The sequence below is a fragment of the Geotrypetes seraphini genome, chromosome 2 (genome assembly GCF_902459505.1).
Source record: "Geotrypetes seraphini chromosome 2, aGeoSer1.1, whole genome shotgun sequence".
Taxonomy (NCBI): Eukaryota; Metazoa; Chordata; class Amphibia; order Gymnophiona; family Dermophiidae; genus Geotrypetes; species Geotrypetes seraphini.
Genome location: NC_047085.1, coordinates 467867443 through 467886378, shown reverse-complemented (window position 1 = coordinate 467886378; position 18936 = coordinate 467867443). Strand labels below are relative to the sequence as shown.

The following is an 18936-nucleotide window of genomic DNA, read 5'->3' as shown; positions in this document are numbered from 1 at the left end:
CCTGGTAGTGTTGCAGAGGGGGTGTTTGTGTCCTTATAGGGTTCTGATTTAGAGTAATTACTATAGTTTAACTGACCCTTTCCTGAGTGTAATTGAAATCACCCATTATTGTAGTGTTGCCCATTTCTCCAGCTTTCCTAATCTTTGAAAACATTTCTTCATTTGTCTGCTCATTTTGTCCCCGGGGACGGTAGTATAACTCTACCTTTATAGTCCTTCCCTTCACACATGAAATTTCTATCCATAAGGATTCGACACTGCTATCTATGTCATGCAGAATGTTTATTTGATTTGATTCAATTTCCTCTTTAATATATAGTGCACCCCCCTTCCAATTTGATCTACTCTATCCTTGCAATATAATTTGTACCCAGGTAACACAGTGGTCCATTAATTGTCCTCCTTCCATCAGGTCTCCGAGATGCCTATTATATCTATCTCATCATTCAGTGCTATATACTCTAACTCTCCTCTTTTTTTAGGCTTCTAGCATTTGTTTACAGACACTTCAAATTGTGTTTTTTCCTTGCAACTACAGGCTGCTGAGAAGACAGCGAAAATTTGAGTCTTTTACTCTGCCTTCCTCTTAAACCCTCGTGGGTTTTTTATTTATTTATTATTTATTTTTTACCATTATTGGATCCTCTCTACTGGGACTCCCTAAATATCCTGTTTCAAAAGTATCCTCCAAGAATACCTCACATTGAACCATCCGCTCCCGGGCGACTGTTGGCTTTCTCCCATATCTCAGTTTAAAAGCTGCTCTATCTCCTTTTTAAACATTAGCGCCAGCAGCCTGGTTCCATCCCAGTTAAGGTGGAGTCCATCCTTTCGGAACAAGCTTCCCCTTTCTCAGAAGGTTGCTCCGTTCCTAACAAATCTAAATCCCTCATCACTGCACCATTGTCTCATCCATGCATTAAGACTTCGGAGCTCTACCTGCCTCTTAGGTCCTGTGCGTGGAACTGGGAGCATTTCTAAAAATGCAACCCTGGAGGATCTGCTTCATCCATTCTTTCAAATCCCCAGCCAAAGCAGGGTATGTGTTGTACAAAAAAGGGTGAATTTTTCAGGTTCTGTGTTACCTCAATACATTCCCACTAAAAGCAAGTTTCTTGGATTGAACATATACTTTGAGTCATCAATAGAAGAAAAGTAATCTATTTAGAAAAATGAAAATAAGGTTATTGCAAGGCAGTGCATATGTGATCTTGAAAACTCATGTTTATCATCTTTGAAAAATGTTTTTCTCAGTTCAGGAAAATGTACTGCAAATTTCAAGAATTCCAGTGTTCTATTAGATAAATATAGCTAATAGTACTCCAACCTTCATAATTTATTAAGTGAAAATAAATTGTGACCCACTGAGTAAAAAGGTATTAAAAGTGGGCTATGTGATTTATACTACTGGGTAGAGGGATAGCCTGCAAAACTTCAGCCTTAGGTATGGACTAATTATGTCTTTAAAACTTGAGAAACAAAGTAATAAATACTAAGGGCTCCTTTTACTAAGGTGCGCGCACTAGCTGAAAAATTACCGCCTGCTAGCGCGCGGGGCAATTTAGCGCACATTATTCCGTGCGTTAAGGCCCTAACGTACCTTTGTAAAAGGAGCCCTAAAAATCACACACTCCCTGCAGTTTTTAGGCTATAGAATATGAAAACATCAAAGTTGTGAAAAAATTGTATAGTTCCATTTTACTGATCCTATAGTGCGCAAAACTTTCAAAAATGAAAGCTTTGCCTCCAAACTTTTAAAGCCTTTATCTCTATTATTTGTAACCCTATTATTGATACCTTTTTGTTCAGGGTCCCATATGTAGAAATGTTTATTTTCTGATTTTCTTACTAGTAAATGTTTTTACCAGAATAAAATATATTTAAATTTATTTATATTGATTTTGTCTGACACATTCATGCTCAGAGTAGGTTGCAGCTGTATGTTTTTGGTCAGTCTCATTTCATTTTTTCTTCTACAGCAACCAATCAGGAGTCTATTTCAGCAGCAACACATCCAGCCATTGCTTCCCTTACCACATTCACATCATTCTGCTCCCCAAGAGATGTCTACACAGCCCCAGGCAGAAAATCCCAGAATGATGATGACTCCACCTCCAGTGAACAACCAGCAACCCAAGAACATACATATCAACCCACATTTTAAGGGAGCAGTTGTCACACCTGTACAAGGTAGATGCTTGTATACTTTCTTTTAGGGGTGTCCAACCTTTTGGCTTCCCTGGGCCGTATTGGCCAAAAATAATGTTTCTGGGGCTGGGCAAATGCTGCAGCAAGACAGAGGAGGGAGCCGGCAAGACGGTAAACACCCGGGGGCAGCAGAGGAAAACAATGCATCGCCCTCGACCGGGGCCACACAAAATATTTCACGAAGCCGCATGCGGCCCTTGAACCGTAGGTTGGACACCCCTGTATACAGTGAAGTTTCTTTTTCATTGTTTATTAAAAGTAAGCACCAAGTTATATTACTGCAATGCTTCTTTGTAGTACAAAACCTTAGAGAGAACAAAAAGCACTATAATATAGAATGTTAACATTGTATGCATTCTGTGGTAATGTTGCTAAATCTGATGATATACCAACAAGAAAAGGAAAGAAGAATTTTGCCTCAACAATATCTTGGAAAACCAGAAACAAGAGGCAAAAGAGATGTCAGAATATTCTGTCATCTTTTTTCCTCTTGTTTCTGGTTTTCTGCTAAATCTGATGAAGCACACTCGTGCACTAGCCTTTTATTTTTTGTATCTCGCTTACTAATACAAAATAAGCGATTTATCAAATTTTAATAAAAACTTCTACTATTACTTAGCATTTCTATAGCACTGTACATTAAAACATTCAAGAGAACAGTCCCTTCTCAGTAGAGCTTACAATCTAGTCAATGGACAGACGGGACAAGTAAGGGAGTTTTTTTTTAGAAAGGAATATGTGCTTTACAATCGAGTGGGGTTAGAAGTTAAAAGCAATCTCAAAGAAGTGGGCTTTTAGCCTGGATTTGAATATTGCCAGGGACAGAGCTTGACGTAATGACTCAGGCAGTTTGTTCTAGGTGTGTGGTGCAGTAAATGAGAAAGAATGTAGTCTGGAGTTGGCCATAGAGGAGAAGGCAACAGATAAGAGGGGCTTGCCCAATGAACAGAGTTCACGTGGAGAAGTGTAGGGAGAGAGGAGAGATACTAAGGAGCAGCAGAGTAAATACACTTGCAAGTCAATAAGAGGAGTTTGAACTGTATGAATAGGGAGTCAATGAAGTGTCTTAAGGAGAGGAGTGATGTGAGCATAATGATTCTGGCAGAATATAAGTTATGCAGCAGAATTTTGAACGGATTGAAGGGGTGAGAGATAGGTACTAGAGAATGACATGGAGACAAAATTCATCACTGGTCCCGTCTCTGCGGATAGCCGTGGGCAATAATCCTGTGTCATTCTTTAGTGTCTATCTCAACCTCAGTCCTTCTATACCAGTATTCTTCAATGCAAGGCTTGATGGTTAGTGGTTGTGCCCATTCATACTCTCATTCTTCCCTCGCACCTTAAAGAATGACATAGGGATGGTTGTCATTCTCTATGGTTACGTAGGAGAATGGGCAACGAGATGGCAGATGAAGTTCAATGTTGAGAAATGTAAAGTATTACATGTGGGAAACAGAAACCCGAGGTACAACTATACGATGGGAGGGATGTTATTGAATGAGAGTACCCAAGAAAGGGACTTGGGGGTAATGGTGAACATGACAATGAAGCCGACGGCACAGTGCGCAGCGGCCGCTAAGAAGGCAAACAGAATGCTAGGCATAATCAAGAAGGGTATTACAACCAGAACGAAAGAAGTTATCCTGCCGTTGTATCGGGCGATGGTGCATCCGCATCTGGAGTACTGCGTCCAATATTGGTTGCCATACCTTAAGAAGGATATGGCAATACTCGAGAGGGTTCAGAGGAGAGCGACACGTCTGATAAAAGGTTTGGAAAACCTTTCATACGCCGAGAGACTGGGAAAACTGGGACTCTTTTCCCTGGAGAAGAGGAGACTTAGAGGGGATATGATAGAGACTTACAAGATCATGAAGAGCATAGAGAGAGTAGAGAGGGACAAATTCTTCAAACTTTCAAAAAATAAAAGAACAAGAGGGCATTCGGAAAAGTTGAAAGGGGACAGATTCAAAACGAATGCTAGGAAGTTCTCCTTTACCCAACGTGTGGTGGACACCTGGAATGCGCTTCCAGAGGACGTAATAGGGCAGAGTACAGTACTGGGGTTCAAGAAAGGATTGAACAATTTCCTGCTGGAAAATGGGATAGAGGGGTATAGATAGAGGATTACTGCACAAGTCCTAGACCTGTTGAGCCGCCACGTGAGCGGACTGCTGGGCATGATGGACCTCAGGTCTGACCCAGCAGAGGCATTGCTTATGTTCCCTATGAGATTAAGTCATGTTCTCAGTATCAAAATGCCTAGGTTATATAAAGAAAACAGAATATTAGTAGATACATGGAAAACGTTAAAATATGTTAATAATTTAACACCTATTTCAAAACTTAAATCAGCCTATCAGACCCTTTGGCTAAACTCCAAGATTCAAATTGGTGGTTTTAAGATCATCTGGAAATATTGGATGAAGGCAGGTATACGCACTTTAGATGATGTTATTTCTAATGGTAAGCTGCTTGATTATTCACAACTGCAACATAAATACGGTCTTAATAAATCACAAAATTATAAATGGTTGCAATTGAAGCAGGCCACTCAGGCAGGGTTCCCTGAATGGAAAAATCTAAGTGATAAGTATAGTTTGCCTTTCTTATGTTTTCAGGTGGACTTTCTGGGACACCAGGCTGCTCAGTGGTACAAATTGATATCTGGATTTATAAATAAAAAAACAAAGATGGGCCTTCGGGACATTTGGAGTATTGAGATTAAGCATCAAATTAATGCATCTCAATGACCACAGATTTGGTCTTGGAGGATGAGATGTACAATGTCTGCATCTATGAGATAAACTTGGTTTTTTCTATTTCATAGAGCATTTTGGACCCCGGTATGTTTACAGAAGTTAGATGGCTCTAAATCTAATAGATGTTGGCACTGTCATCTCAAAGCTGGGACATTAGATCATTTATTATTCTATTGCCCATTGATTCTTCCTTTTTGGAAATCAATATGGGGGGTCAAATAAATTGTATGTTGGAAAATCCTGTGGCATTGTCCTATGATACTGTGTTGTTTGGCATGTCAATGAGGGCTAAGAGCCAAATATCAGCTAAGAATAATAGGCTTCTACTTATTAATACAGGGGTTGCCATACAACAGATCACGAGTAACTGGAAAAACTGGAAGAGACTTAATTACAGTTTTTGGTGGAACGCATTATGTCACATTTATAAAATGGAAAGGACAATAGCTGTACAGAAGGGGATTTTTAGGAAATTTCAGGAGTTATCCCAGGACAAGCAGGCATGATATTCTCACATGTGGGTGACGTCATCTACGGAGCCCCAGCGCGGACAGCTTTTCAAGCAAACTTGATTGAAGTTTCAAGTTTGCTATGCTGCACCACGCATGTGCATGCCTTCTTGCCCACTAGAGGGCGCATCCCCACCTCGTGGTCCTCAGTTCAGTTTTTTCCGCGGAGCCAGAAGCCCTGTGGAAATTGTGCTCTCTCTTTTTTTGCCTTCTGACACCGCGTCTGAGTTGTTTTTCTCGGTCGCTGTGCTTGCTTTATTTTTTTATTCGTTCGTGTGTTTATTAATCGTCGAAAAAAAAAAAAAAAGATTTTTCGTTCGGCTCCGGGGGCTCCCGATAGCCGCAGCCGCGGGACCTCGTTCCGTTCCCGGCCGTTTTCGATTTCATGTCCCGTCCTTTGACGGGCTTTAAAAAGTGCACCCGGTGCGATCGGCTACTTTCTCTCACCGATCCCCACCGGTGGTGCTTACTTTGCCTGGGTCCCGAGCACCCCACCGATTCCTGTCCCAGGTGCTCGACTTTTCAGCCAAGAGCTCTCCACCGCCGTCGTGCCAGAATGGCGGAGCTCTTTGGTGTCGACCCCGCAGAGCAGGCCTCGACGTCGGCCTCGGTTTCGGCCCCGGCCTTGACCTCGGCCTCGACTCCCTCGGCCTCGCCGAGACATCCTGCTTCCTCGAAGCCGACGGCCTCGACTTCAAAGTCGACGGGGGGTAAGTCCTCTCTTCCTTCCTCAGCTCCAACTTCGAAGAAGCCATCCTCGGGATCCTCGACGGGGGCAGGTGGGTCGTTCTCGGCCCTGCCCCGAGCGTCGAAGTCGGGTGCCCCGCGGGAATACTCGAGACCGAGGTCGCCCTCGAGGGAGCACCCGCCGGCCCCGGATCTACCAGCCATGATGGCAGTGCCGGCTTTTCAGGACTTGCTCCGTGCCCTCATTACCTCGGAGCTGTCCGGCGCCTTAGCGCACCTGCAGCCGGCTTCGGCCCCGGCTTCGGCGGCCTCGGTCTCGGTGCCCTCGACTTCGGCCCCCGGGGTGGTTCCGGCCTCGACCCCGACCTTGCCCTCATCCTCGGTCGACCAGCTGGAACGGAGTGTGCGGCCTCTGGACAAGGTGCGGAGAGTTCGGAGGATCTCTTCCACTTCTTCCTCGTCGAGGTCCTCCCGGGGCTCCTCGCCCTCGGGTTGGCCTCGGGCGAAGCGCCGGCCGAGGAAGCCCAAGCGTTCTCGCGGGTCTCCTCGGAGGCGCGGTCGCTCCTCGCCGACCGGGGCTGAGACGCTATGTGTTTCGGAGCTCCGCCTCGATAATCCGAGGTTGTTCCGTTCCTCCGAGGGAGGGTTGTCGAGAGACTTCTCGCCGAAACGGAAGGGGCAGACCTCGGTGCCTCGTACCTCGGGGACTTCACACAGGGGTTCCTCGGGGCATAGGCGGTCCCCGACCCCGTCGAGATCGCTTGGGGCGGCCTCTTGGGGCTCGGGGTCTGGTAGGGAACCTCGTTATTCCCGTGAGGCTTCCCCTTCCTTTTTGGAGACGCGGGCCTCTCGATCGCCCTCCCCTCCGTCCAAACCCTCCTCTTTTTCCAGATTTGTGCTTGATATGGGGAGGGCCTTGGACCTGGATCTGGTGTCTGGTTCACAATACACCAAGGAGTTTTTGGAGGAGCAGGATTTACCTTCTCCCCCGAGGGAGACCCCTCGTCTGCCTCTTAATAAAGTCCTCCATCAGACCTTCCTGAGGAACTTGGACTCCCCTCTTACAGTCACAGCGGTTCCATCTAAAATGGAGTCGAAGTACCATCCCATGTAAGGGCTTCGAGAAGGCACAACTGTCTCACCAGTCGTTGCTGGTGGAGTCGGCGTTAAAGAAGTCCCAGCCTTCTAGGGTCTCCGCTGCGGTCCCTCCCGGGCGGGAAGGGCGGACTTTGGACAAGTTTGGTCGCCGCCTCTATTCCAATTCCATGATGGCGGCCAGGGTCCTTAATTATGCTTTCACTTTTTCATCTTATCTGAGGCAGATGGTGAAGGCATTACCCCGTTAACATGGGGTCATGCCGGATTCCCATAAGGGGGACTTTGGTAAATTTATGGCCAACTTGTCACAGCTGCGCCTATACCTTTTTCATGCAGTTTACGACGCATTTGAGTTGGCCTCCAGAGTCTCCGCCTTTGCAGTAGCGATGCGCCGTCTCGCATGGCTCCGAACGGTTGATATGGACCCGAACTTGCAGGAGCGCCTAGCCAATCTGCCATGTGTCGGATCGGAATTGTTCGATGAGTCCTTGGAGGCGGCGACCAAACGCCTGTCCGAACACCAGCGCTCCATCGCCTCCTTGGTCCGTCCTAAATCACGGGTAAGGCCGCAGAAGCCATTTAGACCTCCGCCGTGGCGATACCCTCAAAAGTCTATACCAGCATTCTCGAGGCCTCCGCCCAGGCGCCCACCGCAGCAGGGCAGAGGGGCCCAGCCGAAACCTCAGACGCAAGGGGCGTCTAAGCCGGCGCTGTGTTTTTGACGTGATGAGCGGATGGGGGCGGGCCCCCTCCGCACTCTCTCCGGACCCCTTGCCCATCGGGGGCCGGCTGCGGGCCTTTCATTCGGCCTGGACTATGATCACGTCAGACGCTTGGGTGCTCCGTCTCGTCTCCGAGAGTTACTCGCTAAACTTCTCGGCCACGCCGCCGGAACAACCGCCGGGTGCATCTCTTTGCAACTGAACCCAGCTTCCTCTTCTACTCTCGGAAGCCAGTGCCTTGTTGAGCCTTCGGGCGGTGGAGCCGGTCCCCCCAAACCAACGGGGGCGGGGGTTCTACTCCCGTTACTTTTTGGTCCCAAAGAAGACCGGGGATTTACGCCCCATTTTGGACCTCCGGAAGCTCAACAAGTTCCTGGTCCGGGAGAAGTTCCGTATGTTGTCGCTTCCGGTTCTCTACCCTCTGTTGGAGGAGGGGGACTGGATGTGCTCCCTAGACTTGAAGGAAGCGTATACTCATGTTATCCCAGGACAAGCAGGCATTATATTCTCACATGTGGGTGACGTCTTCTACGGAGCCCCAGCGCGGACAGCTTTTCAAGCAAACTTGATTGAAGTTTCAAGTTTGCTATGCTGCACCACGCATGTGCATGCCTTCTTGCCCACTAGAGGGCGCATCCCCACCTCGTGGTCCTCAGTTCAGTCTTTTCCGCGGAGCCAGAAGCCCTGTGGAATTTGTGCTCTTCTATTACAGCCTTCTGACACCGCGGCTGAGTGTTTCTTTCTCGGTCGCTGTGCTTACTTTGCTTTTTTCTTTGTTTTTGTTTAAGTTTTCGTCGGAAAAAAAAAAAAAAGGATTTTTTGTTCGGCTCCGGGGGCTCCCGGTGGCCGCGGGACCTCGTTCGTTCCTGGCCAGTTTTTGTGTCCATGTCCCGTCCCTTGACGGGCTTTAAAAAGTGCACCCGGTGCGATCGACTCCTTTCGATCACCGATCCTCACCGGTGGTGCTTACTTTGTCTGGGTCCTGAGCACCCGACCGACTCCTGCGCTCGGTGCTCTACTTTTCAGAAAAGGGCCCTCCGCCGACGTTGCACTCGTATGGCGGAGCTCTTTGCTGTGGACCCCGTGGCGGGAAAGGCCTCGACGTCGGCCTCGGCTTCGGCCCCGGCCTAGACCTCGGCCTCGTCTCCCTCGACCTCGCCCCGACAGTCCGCTTCGTCGAAGCCTGTGTCCTCGACCCCGAAGTCGACGAAGGGTAAGTCCTCACTTCCTTCTTCTGTTCCAGCCTCGAAGAAGCCATCCTCGGGCTCATCGACGGGGGCGGGTGGGTCGTCCTCGGCCCCGCCCCGAGCGTCGAAGTCGGGTGCCCCTCAGGAATACTCGAGACCGAGGTCGCCCTCGAGAGAGCACCCGCCGGCCCCGGATCTACCTACCATGATGGGGGTGCCGGCCTTTCAGGACTTGCTCCATGCGCTCATTACCTCGGAGCTGTCCGGTGCCCTCGCGCACCTCCTGCCGCCCTCGGCTGCCCCGGTCTCGGTACCCTCGACTTCGGCCCCCGGGGGGGCTTCGGCCTCGGCCCCGACCATGCCCTCGACCTCGTTCGACCAGCCTGAGCGGAGTGTGCGGCCTCGGGACAAGGTGCGGAGGGTTCGGAGGATCTCTTCCTCTTCGTCTTCGTCGAGGTCCTCCCGGGGTTACTCGCCCTCGGGTCGGCCTCGGGCGAAGCGTCGGTCGAGGAAGCCCAAACATCAACGGGTCTCTCCTCGACGACGCGGTCGCTCCTCGCCGACCGGGGCAGAGACCCTATGGGTCTCCGAGCTCCGCCTCGATAATCCGAGGCTACTCCGTTCCTCCGAGGTTGAGTACTCGAGGGACTCCTCGCCGAGACGGAGGGGGCGTGCCTCGGTGCCCCATACCCCGGGGACTTCCCGCAAGGGTTCCTCGGGGCATGGGCGGTCCCCGACCCCGTCGAGGTCGCTTGGTGCGGCTTCTTGGGGCTCGGGGTCTGGCACGGGTAAGGAACTTCGTTACTCCCGTGAGGCCTCCCCTTCTTTCTTGGCGACGAGGGCTTCTCGGTCTCCCTCTCCACCTTCGAAGCCCTCCTCCTTTTCGAGATTTGTGCTTGATATGGGGAGGGCTTTGGATCTTGATCTGGCGTCTGGGTCGCAATACACGAAATAATTTTTGGAGGAGCAGGATTTGCCCTCTCCCCCCAGGGAGTCTCCCCGGCTGCCTCTCAACAAGGTTCTCCACCAGACCTTCCTGAGGAACTTGGACTCCCCTCTTATCCCAGGACAAGCAGGCATGATATTCTCACATGTGGGTGACGTCATCTACGGAGCCCCGATGCGGAAGCATTTTCAAGCAAACTTGATTGAAGATTTAAGTTTGCTCTGCTGCTCCACGCATGCGTGCCTTCCTGCTCCACTAGGGGGTGCATCCCCTCGTGGTCTCCAGTTCAAATTTTTCCGCGAGCCTAGAAGCCGTGTTTTTCAGGCTCTGCCCCAACTGCCTTCTAGCACCGCGATTTTTTTCTTGTTTTTTCACGATTAAGTCGCTGTGCGCGAATTCTTTACCTTTCTTACTTGATTCCTGCTTCGTTTTCAACGACCCGGAGGCTTCCGGGTCCCCGTGGCCGCGTGGCTAATCGAGCCGCGGCTACTTTCGATTTAATGTCCCGGACTCTGACCGGCTTTAAAAAGGGCACCCGGTGTGAGCGGCTTCTTTCTCTCACAGATCCGCATCGCCGGTGCATCCTCTGTCTGGGGGCGGCTCACCCAACCGACTCCTGCCCCCAGTGCGCTATTTTCCAAAACAGGGCCCTCCGCCGAAGAAAAGCCCGCATGGCGGACCTCTTCACCCCGGACCAACCCTCCACCTCGGCCTCGAGGTCGGCCCCGGCCTCGGCCCCGGCCTTGACCTCGGCCCCGGATACCTCGGCATCGCCTCGAGACTCGACCCCGAAGCCCTCGGGACAACAGAAAGCCTCGGCTCCGGGTAAGTCCCCTCTTCCCTCTTAAGGTTCTGTAGCAGCGAAGAAGCCAGCCTCGGGGACAATGACGACGCATGGCGGAAGCCCCATGCTTACAGCCCCGTCTAAGCCCTCCAAGCCTTCGGGCCGTGCCTCCACCACACGGGAATACTCTGATACGAGGTCGCCCCCGGTGGAGCGCACCGAGGCAGTGGACATGCCTTCGATGCTGTCCGTGCCCGTCTTCCAGGACCTACTCCGAGCGATGATCACGTCGGAGCTGTCCGCTGCAATGGCCCAGTTTCAATCGGCTTCGACCTCGAATGTGCCAGACCAGCCTGAGCCTCGCACCGAACAACCTCGAGGAAGGGTGCGCAATCCTCGCCGCATCCCATCCTCCTCGGACTCCTCGCCGAGGCACCCGAGACGTTCCCCCTCCGCAGACCGCCGAGGGGCAAAACGTCGGGCTAGAACGACAGAAACCTCGAACCGCCGTACCTCCAAGAAGGCCCGAGGTTCACCAACTCTACGAGGCCGTTCTCCCACACCTCGTACGGAACCACTAAGGGTGGCTGAGTTATCACTCTCCAACCCGCGCATCCTCCGAACTCCCCCTCGGACGTATTCTCCGAGGGAGTCCGGATCGAGGTCACCGATCCGACATCGATCGGTACCCCTAACCCCGGCATCGTCTCCGAGGGGCTCCTCGAGACGCCGAAGATCGACAACCCCGGAACACTCTCACAGTGCTTCCCCAGTCTCGGAGCATGGATCAGAGCATGAACCTCGATACTCGAGGGAAGCCTCCCTATCCTTCTCCACCCGACGAAGGTCTCGTTCCCCGACCCCGCACGGGGCCCCGGGGACATCTCGCCCATCCTTCACTCGCTTTGTCCAAGACATGGGCCACGCATTGGACTTAGACCTCCAGTCCGACTCCAGATACTCTAAGGAGTACCTGGCGGAGCTGGATATGCCATCACTGCCCAGAGAGTCCCTTCGCTTACCACCCAACCCGGTACTCCAACAGGCCTTCTTCAGGAACCTGGAGACCCCCTACATGATCACGGCCGTACCCTCCAAAATGGAGGCCAAGTACCGCACAGTATCTTACCCGGGATTCGAGCAACCACAGCTCTCCCACCAATCGCTGCTAGTAGAATCCTCCTTGAAAAAGGCTCACCCGTCCCGGGTCTCAGCAGCGGTCCCCCCAGGCCGAGAAGGCCGAACCCTGGATAAGTTCGGCAGGAGACTATACCAAAACGCAATGATGGCCTCTAGGGTGCAAAGCTACACTTTCACCTTCACATCCTACCTCAAACACCTCATTGGACTTTTGAGAGCCTTTGAGACTGACCTACCGGCCTCCCGGCAAGGAACGTTCGGCCTGCTCTTAGAGTCCCTCTCCAACCTGCGCCTTCATCTATTCCACGCGGCCTACGATGGCTTCGAACTCTCCTCCAGAGAAGCAGCCTTCGCTGTCGCCATGCGCCGACTAGCCTGGCTGCGCCTGGTCGACATGGACCCCAACTTATAGGACCGGTTGGCTAACCTCCCCTGCGTGGGAAAGGAATTGTTCGATGACACTATCGAGGCGGCGACAAAACGCCTCTCCGAACATGAACGCTCGTTTGCCTCCCTTGTCCGGCAAAAGCCCAAACCGCCAGCGTCCAGGCCATACAGGGCCCCTCCGCGCCGCTACCCACAAAAGTCCACCCCTGCTTTCTCGCGGCCCCCACCCAGACGTCCGCAAGCCCACCACAGGGCCATGCCCAAGTCCCAACCGCCCGCGACCACCAAACCATCCCCGTCCTTTTGACGGGACACGCGGAAGGGGGCGGGCCCCCTCCGCCATAGTCCCAGGCCACCTTCCCATCGGAGGTCGACTCAAAGCTTTTTACCCTCACTGGGAACAAATCACGTCGGACGCATGGGTCCTTGGCGTGATCTCATCAGGGTACTCTCTCAACTTTCGGGCCATTCCTCCGGACAACCCCCCAAGGAATTGCCCTCCCAACCGGACTCAGCTACCCCTACTCCTCTCCGAAGCTCGAGACCTGCTTCGCCTGAGAGCAGTGGAGAAGGTTCCCCCCGACCAACGGGGGAAGGGCTTCTACTCCCGCTACTTCCTGGTACCGAAAAAAACGGGAGACCTACGCCCAATACTAGACTTGAGACGCCTCAACAAATTCCTGGTATGGGAAAAGTTTCGGATGCTCTCACTACCAACACTTTACCCCCTGATCGACGAGGGCGACTGGCTCTGCTCCCTCGATCTCAAGGAGGCGTACACACATGTCCCAGTGCACCCCGCTCACCGCAAGTTCTTGCGCTTCCAAGTAGGGGACTGGCACCTACAATACCGAGTCCTCCCCTTCGGACTAGCATCATCACCTCGGGTCTTCACCAAGTGCCTCGTGGTGGTAGCAGCAACCTTACGTTCCCAGGGCCTCCAGGTATTCCCCTACCTGGACGACTGGCTAATCAAAGCCCCGTCCAGGGAAGGGGTTATCTCAGCGACCCAACAGACTATTACCTACCTACAAAGTCTGGGGTTCGAAATAAACTTCCCAAAATCTCAACTACGCCCCTCGCAGTCCCTACAGTTCATCGGGGCCACGCTGGACACGGTTCGCCTCCGTTCCTTCCTCCCCCCTCCGCGCCTGGAGGCGTTAGTAAGTCTGAGCCGAAGGATCTCCCTGCTGACCTCAGTATCAGCTCCACAGATGATGACTCTTCTGGGCCACATGGCCTCCACCGTCCATGTCACACCCTTCGCCCGCCTCCATCTGAGAATCCCTCAATGGACCCTGGCGTCTCAATGGCGTCAAGACCGGGACCCAATCGACCACTCAGTGACAGTGACTCCTTCATTGCAACGATCGCTCCGCTGGTGGGCCGACTCTTCAAATCTTTTCAAAGGTTTGCTCTTCCTCACCCCACCCCACAGCAAGGTACTCACCACGGACTCGTCGGAGTACGCTTGGGGAGCCCACCTGGACGGCCTACGCACCCAAGGAATGTGGTCAGCACAAGACCGTCGCTGCCACATCAACGTGCTAGAACTTCGGGCCATCTATCTCGCAGCTGTAGCCTTCCAACATCTGCTCCACGACCGAGTGGTTCTCATCCGAACCGACAACCAGGTAGCGATGTACTACGTAAACAAACAAGGGGGGACAGGGTCTTGGCCCCTTTGTCGGGAAGCCCTGCGCCTCTGGAAATGGGCAATCTCCAACAACACCTTCCTTCGAGCGGTGTACATACAAGGAGAACAAAACTGCCTGGCGGACAGACTCAGCCGTCTCCTCCAGCCACACGAGTGGTCACTACACTCTCAGATCCTGCGAGGAGTGTTCGAACGGTGGGGGACACCTCAAATAGACCTGTTCGCGTCCCCTCACAATCACAAGCTGCCTCTCTTCTGCTCCCGGATATACTCCCCGGACCGACTCGAGGCCGACGCCTTCCTCCTCGACTGGGAGGGAAGGTTCCTATACGCGTTCCCGCCGTTTCCTCTGATACTGCGGACGCTTGTCCACCTGAAAACAGTACAAGCCACCCTGATCCTGATTGCCCCTCGCTGGCCACGCCAGCCGTGGTTTTCCCTTCTACTTCAACTCAGTGTCAGAGATCCACTGCCTCTGCCTCTGTTTCCCTCTCTACTGTCACAGGGTCAGGGTTCACTGTTACATCCCAATCTTCAGTCTCTTCATCTGAATACTTGGTTTCTCTCCCCCTGACTGCTCTCCCCGTGTCTCAATCAGTCAAGGAGATATTGGAGGCCTCTAGAAAAACCTCGACGAGAACCTGCTACCCCCAAAAATGGACCAGATTCTCAACCTGGTGCTCCTCCCACAGCCAGGACCCGGTGTCGGTCCCCGTCCCCCTGGTCCTTGACTATCTACTTCAACTATCTCATTCCGGCCTAAAAACCAACTCCATTCGAGTACACCTCAGTGCGATTGCGGCCTTTCATCAGCCCCTGGAAGGGAAAGCCCTCTCGCTCCATCCCATAGTCACTCGCTTCATGAAGGGCCTGCTGAACGTCCACCCCCCTCTCAAACCTCCCCCGGTGGTTTGGGACCTTAACGTGGTTCTGGCTCAATTAATGAAACCCCCATTTGAGCCACTAGACAAATGCCATCCAAAATTCCTCACTTGGAAGGTAATTTTCTTACTCGCGCTCACCTCCGCACGGCGGGTTAGTGAGCTACAAGCGCTGGTAGCGGACCCACCCTTCACGGTATTCCATTACGACAAGGTGGTACTCCGCACCCATCCAAAGTTCCTACCTAAAGTAGTGTCTGATTTCCATCTCAATCAGTCCATCGTCTTACCCGTGTTTTTCCCCAAGCCCCACTCTCACCCCGGAGAAGTGGCGCTCCACACTCTTGACTGCAAAAGAGCGTTGGCCTTTTACCTCCAACGCACCCAACCACACCGGAAAGTCCCACAACTGTTTCTGTCCTTCGACCCAAACCGGTTAGGCCACCCAGTTTCCAAACGCACCTTGTCCAACTGGTTGGCCGATTGCATCTCCTTTTGCTACGCTCAGACTGGTCTCGCACTGCATGGTCGAGTAACGGGACACAAAGTCCGAGCGATGGCAGCCTCCGTAGCGTTCCTCAGGTCCACACCCATTGAGGAAATCTGCAAGGCTGCCACATGGTCTTCGGTTCATACCTTCACCTCCCACTACTGTCTGGACTCCCTGTCCAGAAGCGATGGCCGGTTCGGCCAATCGGTATTGCGAAATCTATTTGCTTAAATTGCCAACTTCCCTCCATCCCTCTTCAGTAAGCTTGGAGGTCACCCACATGTGAGAATATCATGCCTGCTTGTCCTGGGATAAAGCACAGTTACTTACCGTAACAGGTGTTATCCAGGGACAGCAGGCATATATTCTCACAACCCGCCCACCTCCCCGAGGTTGGCTTCTTGGCTAGTTAAGTGAACTGGAGACCACGAGGGGATGCACCCCCTAGTGGAGCAGGAAGGCACGCATGCGTGGAGCAGCAGAGCAAACTTAAATCTTCAATCAAGTTTGCTTGAAAATGCTTCCGCATCGGGGCTCCGTAGATGACGTCACCCACATGTGAGAATATATGCCTGCTGTCCCTGGATAACACCTGTTACGGTAAGTAACTGTGCTTTATCCCAGGACAAGCAGGCATGATATTCTCACATGTGGGTGACCTCCAAGCTTACTGAAGAGGGATGGAGGGAAGTTGGCAATTTAAGCAAATAGATTTCGCAATACCGATTGGCCGAACCGGCCATCGCTTCTGGACAGGGAGTCCAGACAGTAGTGGGAGGTGAAGGTATGAACCGAAGACCATGTGGCAGCCTTGCAGATTTCCTCAATGGGTGTGGACCTGAGGAACGCTACGGAGGCTGCCATCGCTCGGACTTTGTGTCCCGTTACTCGACAGTCACAGCGGTTCCATCAAAGATGGAGTCGAAGTACCGCACAGTCCCTTGCAAGGGCTTCGATAAAGCGCAGCTGTCCCACCAGTCGTTGCTGGTGGAGTCGGCGTTGAAGAAGTCCCAACCTTCTAGGGTCTCGGCGGCGGTCCCCCCCGGGTGGGAGGGACGGACCCTGGACAAGTTTGGTCGTCGCCTCTATTCAAACTCCATGATGGCGGCCAGGGTCCTTAATTACGCCAGGTCCTTGTTGAGCCTTTGGGCGGTGGAGCCTGTGCCCCCGAACCAAAGGGGACGGGGGTTTTACTCCCATTACTTTTTGGTCCCGAAGAAGACAGGGGACTTACGCCCCATTCTGGACCTCCGGGGGCTAAACAAGTTCCTTGTCCGGGAGAAGTTTCGTATGTTGTCCCTTCCAGTCCTGTACCCTCTGTTAGACTCGGGGGATTGGATGTGCTCCCTGGACCTGAAGGAAACATATACTCATGTTCCGGTGCATCCCGCCTTCCGCAAGTTCCTCAGGTTCCAGGTGGGGGAGTTGCACCTCCAGTATCGGGTCCTCCCCTTTGGACTGGCTTCGTCCCCTTGAGTCTTCACGAAGTGTATAGTGGTGGTTGCGGCAGCCCTGAGATCTCAGGGGCTGCAGGTATTTCCCTACCTGGACGATTGGCTGGTCAAGGCGTCCTCCAAGGAAGGGGTTATTTCAGCGACCCGACAGACTATCATCTTCCTTCAACGTCTGGGGTTCGAAGTAAACTTCCCCAAGTCTCAGTTGTGCCCGACTCAATCCCTTCAGTTTATCGGGGCCGTGCTGGACACGGTTCGCCTCCGTTCGTTCCTCCCCTCGCCACGGTTGGAGGTCCTGCTTCGCTTGAGTCGCCAGGTTTCGTTGCTGCCCTCAGTTTCGGTGCAGCGCATGATGGTTCTGCTGGGCCACATGGCGTCGACAGTCCATGTCACTCCGTTCGCCCGTTTGCATCTGAGGCTTCCTCAGTGGACCTTGGCCTCCCAGTGGCGTCAGGATCGGGACCCTGTCTCCTCCCCTATCACTGTGACTCCTTCTTTGAGACGCTCGCTCCTTTGGTGGACCAACTCGTCCAATCTTTCCGGGGGTTTGCTCTTTCTCGTTCCTCCGTATCGCAAGGTCCTGACCACGGACTCTTCGGAGTACGCGTGGGGAGCTCATCTGGACGGTCTGCGGACTCAGGGTCTATGGTCGGCAGAGGACCGGAGTTGTCACATCAATGTTTTAGAACTTCGTGCCATTTTTCTGGCGGCTCGAGCGTTCTGCCACCTGCTGCACGATCAGGTGGTCCTTGTGCAGACGGACAACCAGGTGGCCATGTATTATGTGAACAAGCAAGGAGGAACGGGCTCTTGGTCCCTATGCCGGGAAGCCCTGCATCTTTGGGAATGGGCGGTCTCCCAGAACATCTTCCTGCGGGCGGTTTACATTCAGGGAGGGAAGAATTGTTTGGCAGACAAACTCAGTCGTCTTCTCCAGCCGCACGAGTGGGCGCTAAACTCCCGAGTTCTCCGCGAGGTCTTCGACCGCTGGGGGACTCCTCAGGTGGATCTGTTTGCCTCCCAGGAGACTCGCAAACTGCCCCTCTATTGTTCTCGGATGTACTCCCCGGACCGTCTCGAGGCCGACGCCTTTCTTCTCGACTGGGGGGGAGGTTCCTTTATGCATTTCCTCCTTTCCCTCTGATCTTGAGAACGTTGGTTCATCTCAAGGCGTCCAGAGCCACTATGATTCTCATTGCGCCTCGTTGGCCTCGTCAGCACTGGTTCTCCCTGCTCCTTCAACTCAGTGCCAGGGAGCCTCTACTTCTGCCTGTTTTTCCCTCTCTGCTGTCTCAGAGTCGGAGTTCGCTGTTGCATCCCAATCTTCAGTCATTACATCTGACGGCTTGGTTTCTTTCCCCCTGACTTCGGTTTCTGTTTCTCAGTCGGTCAGGGAGGTGTTGGAAGCCTCGCGCAAGGTCTCGACTCGGCTTTGTTATTCCCAGAAGTGGACAAGATTTTCATCCTGGTGTTCCTCGCACCATCTGGATCCGAGTTCGGTTCCGGTGTCCTCGGTGCTGGAATATTTGTTGCATTTGTCCAAGTCTGGGCTAAAGACGACTTCCATTCGGGTGCATCTCAGTGCTATTACTGCTTTCCATCGGCATCTCGAGGGACGTTCTCTCTCTCTTCATCCTCTGGTGGTTCGTTTCATGAGGGGTTTAGTGAATGTTAATCCTCCTCTGAAACCTCCTCCTGTGGTTTGGGATCTTAATGTGGTCTTGGCTCAGCTGATGAAACCTCCTTTTGAGCCGATTGACAAGTCTCTTCTTAAGTTTCTCACTTGGAAGGTGATCTTTTTACTTGCGCTCACGTCTGCTCGTCGGATTAGTGAGCTGCAGGCTTTGGTTGCGGACCCGCCCTTTACTGTGTTCCATCATGACAAGGTGGTTCTTCGCACCCATCCTAAATTTTTACCTAAGGTTGTGTCTGATTTCCACCTCAATCAGTCAGTTGTTCTTCCGGTGTTTTTTCCAAAGCCCCACGCTCATCTTGGGGAGGTGGCGCTTCACACTCTTGAC

General features: G+C 52.6%; 1 protein-coding gene across 6 annotated transcripts in view; it reads left to right on the top strand.

Moving 5' to 3' along the window:
- The window catches only part of RBM33 (RNA binding motif protein 33), a 406831-nt gene that overhangs the window by 99546 nt on the left and 288349 nt on the right, over window positions 1–18936 (top strand). For all 6 annotated transcript variants that reach the window (XR_004538179.1, XR_004538180.1, XM_033931618.1 and 3 more), the window contains exon 9: window positions 1980–2190. Coding sequence is in view for 4 of the 6 variants with exons in the window: in XM_033931618.1 (XP_033787509.1) it covers window positions 1980–2190 (211 nt within the window). In the remaining 2 variants the exon portion in view is untranslated. The remainder of the gene's footprint in view (window positions 1–1979; window positions 2191–18936) is intronic.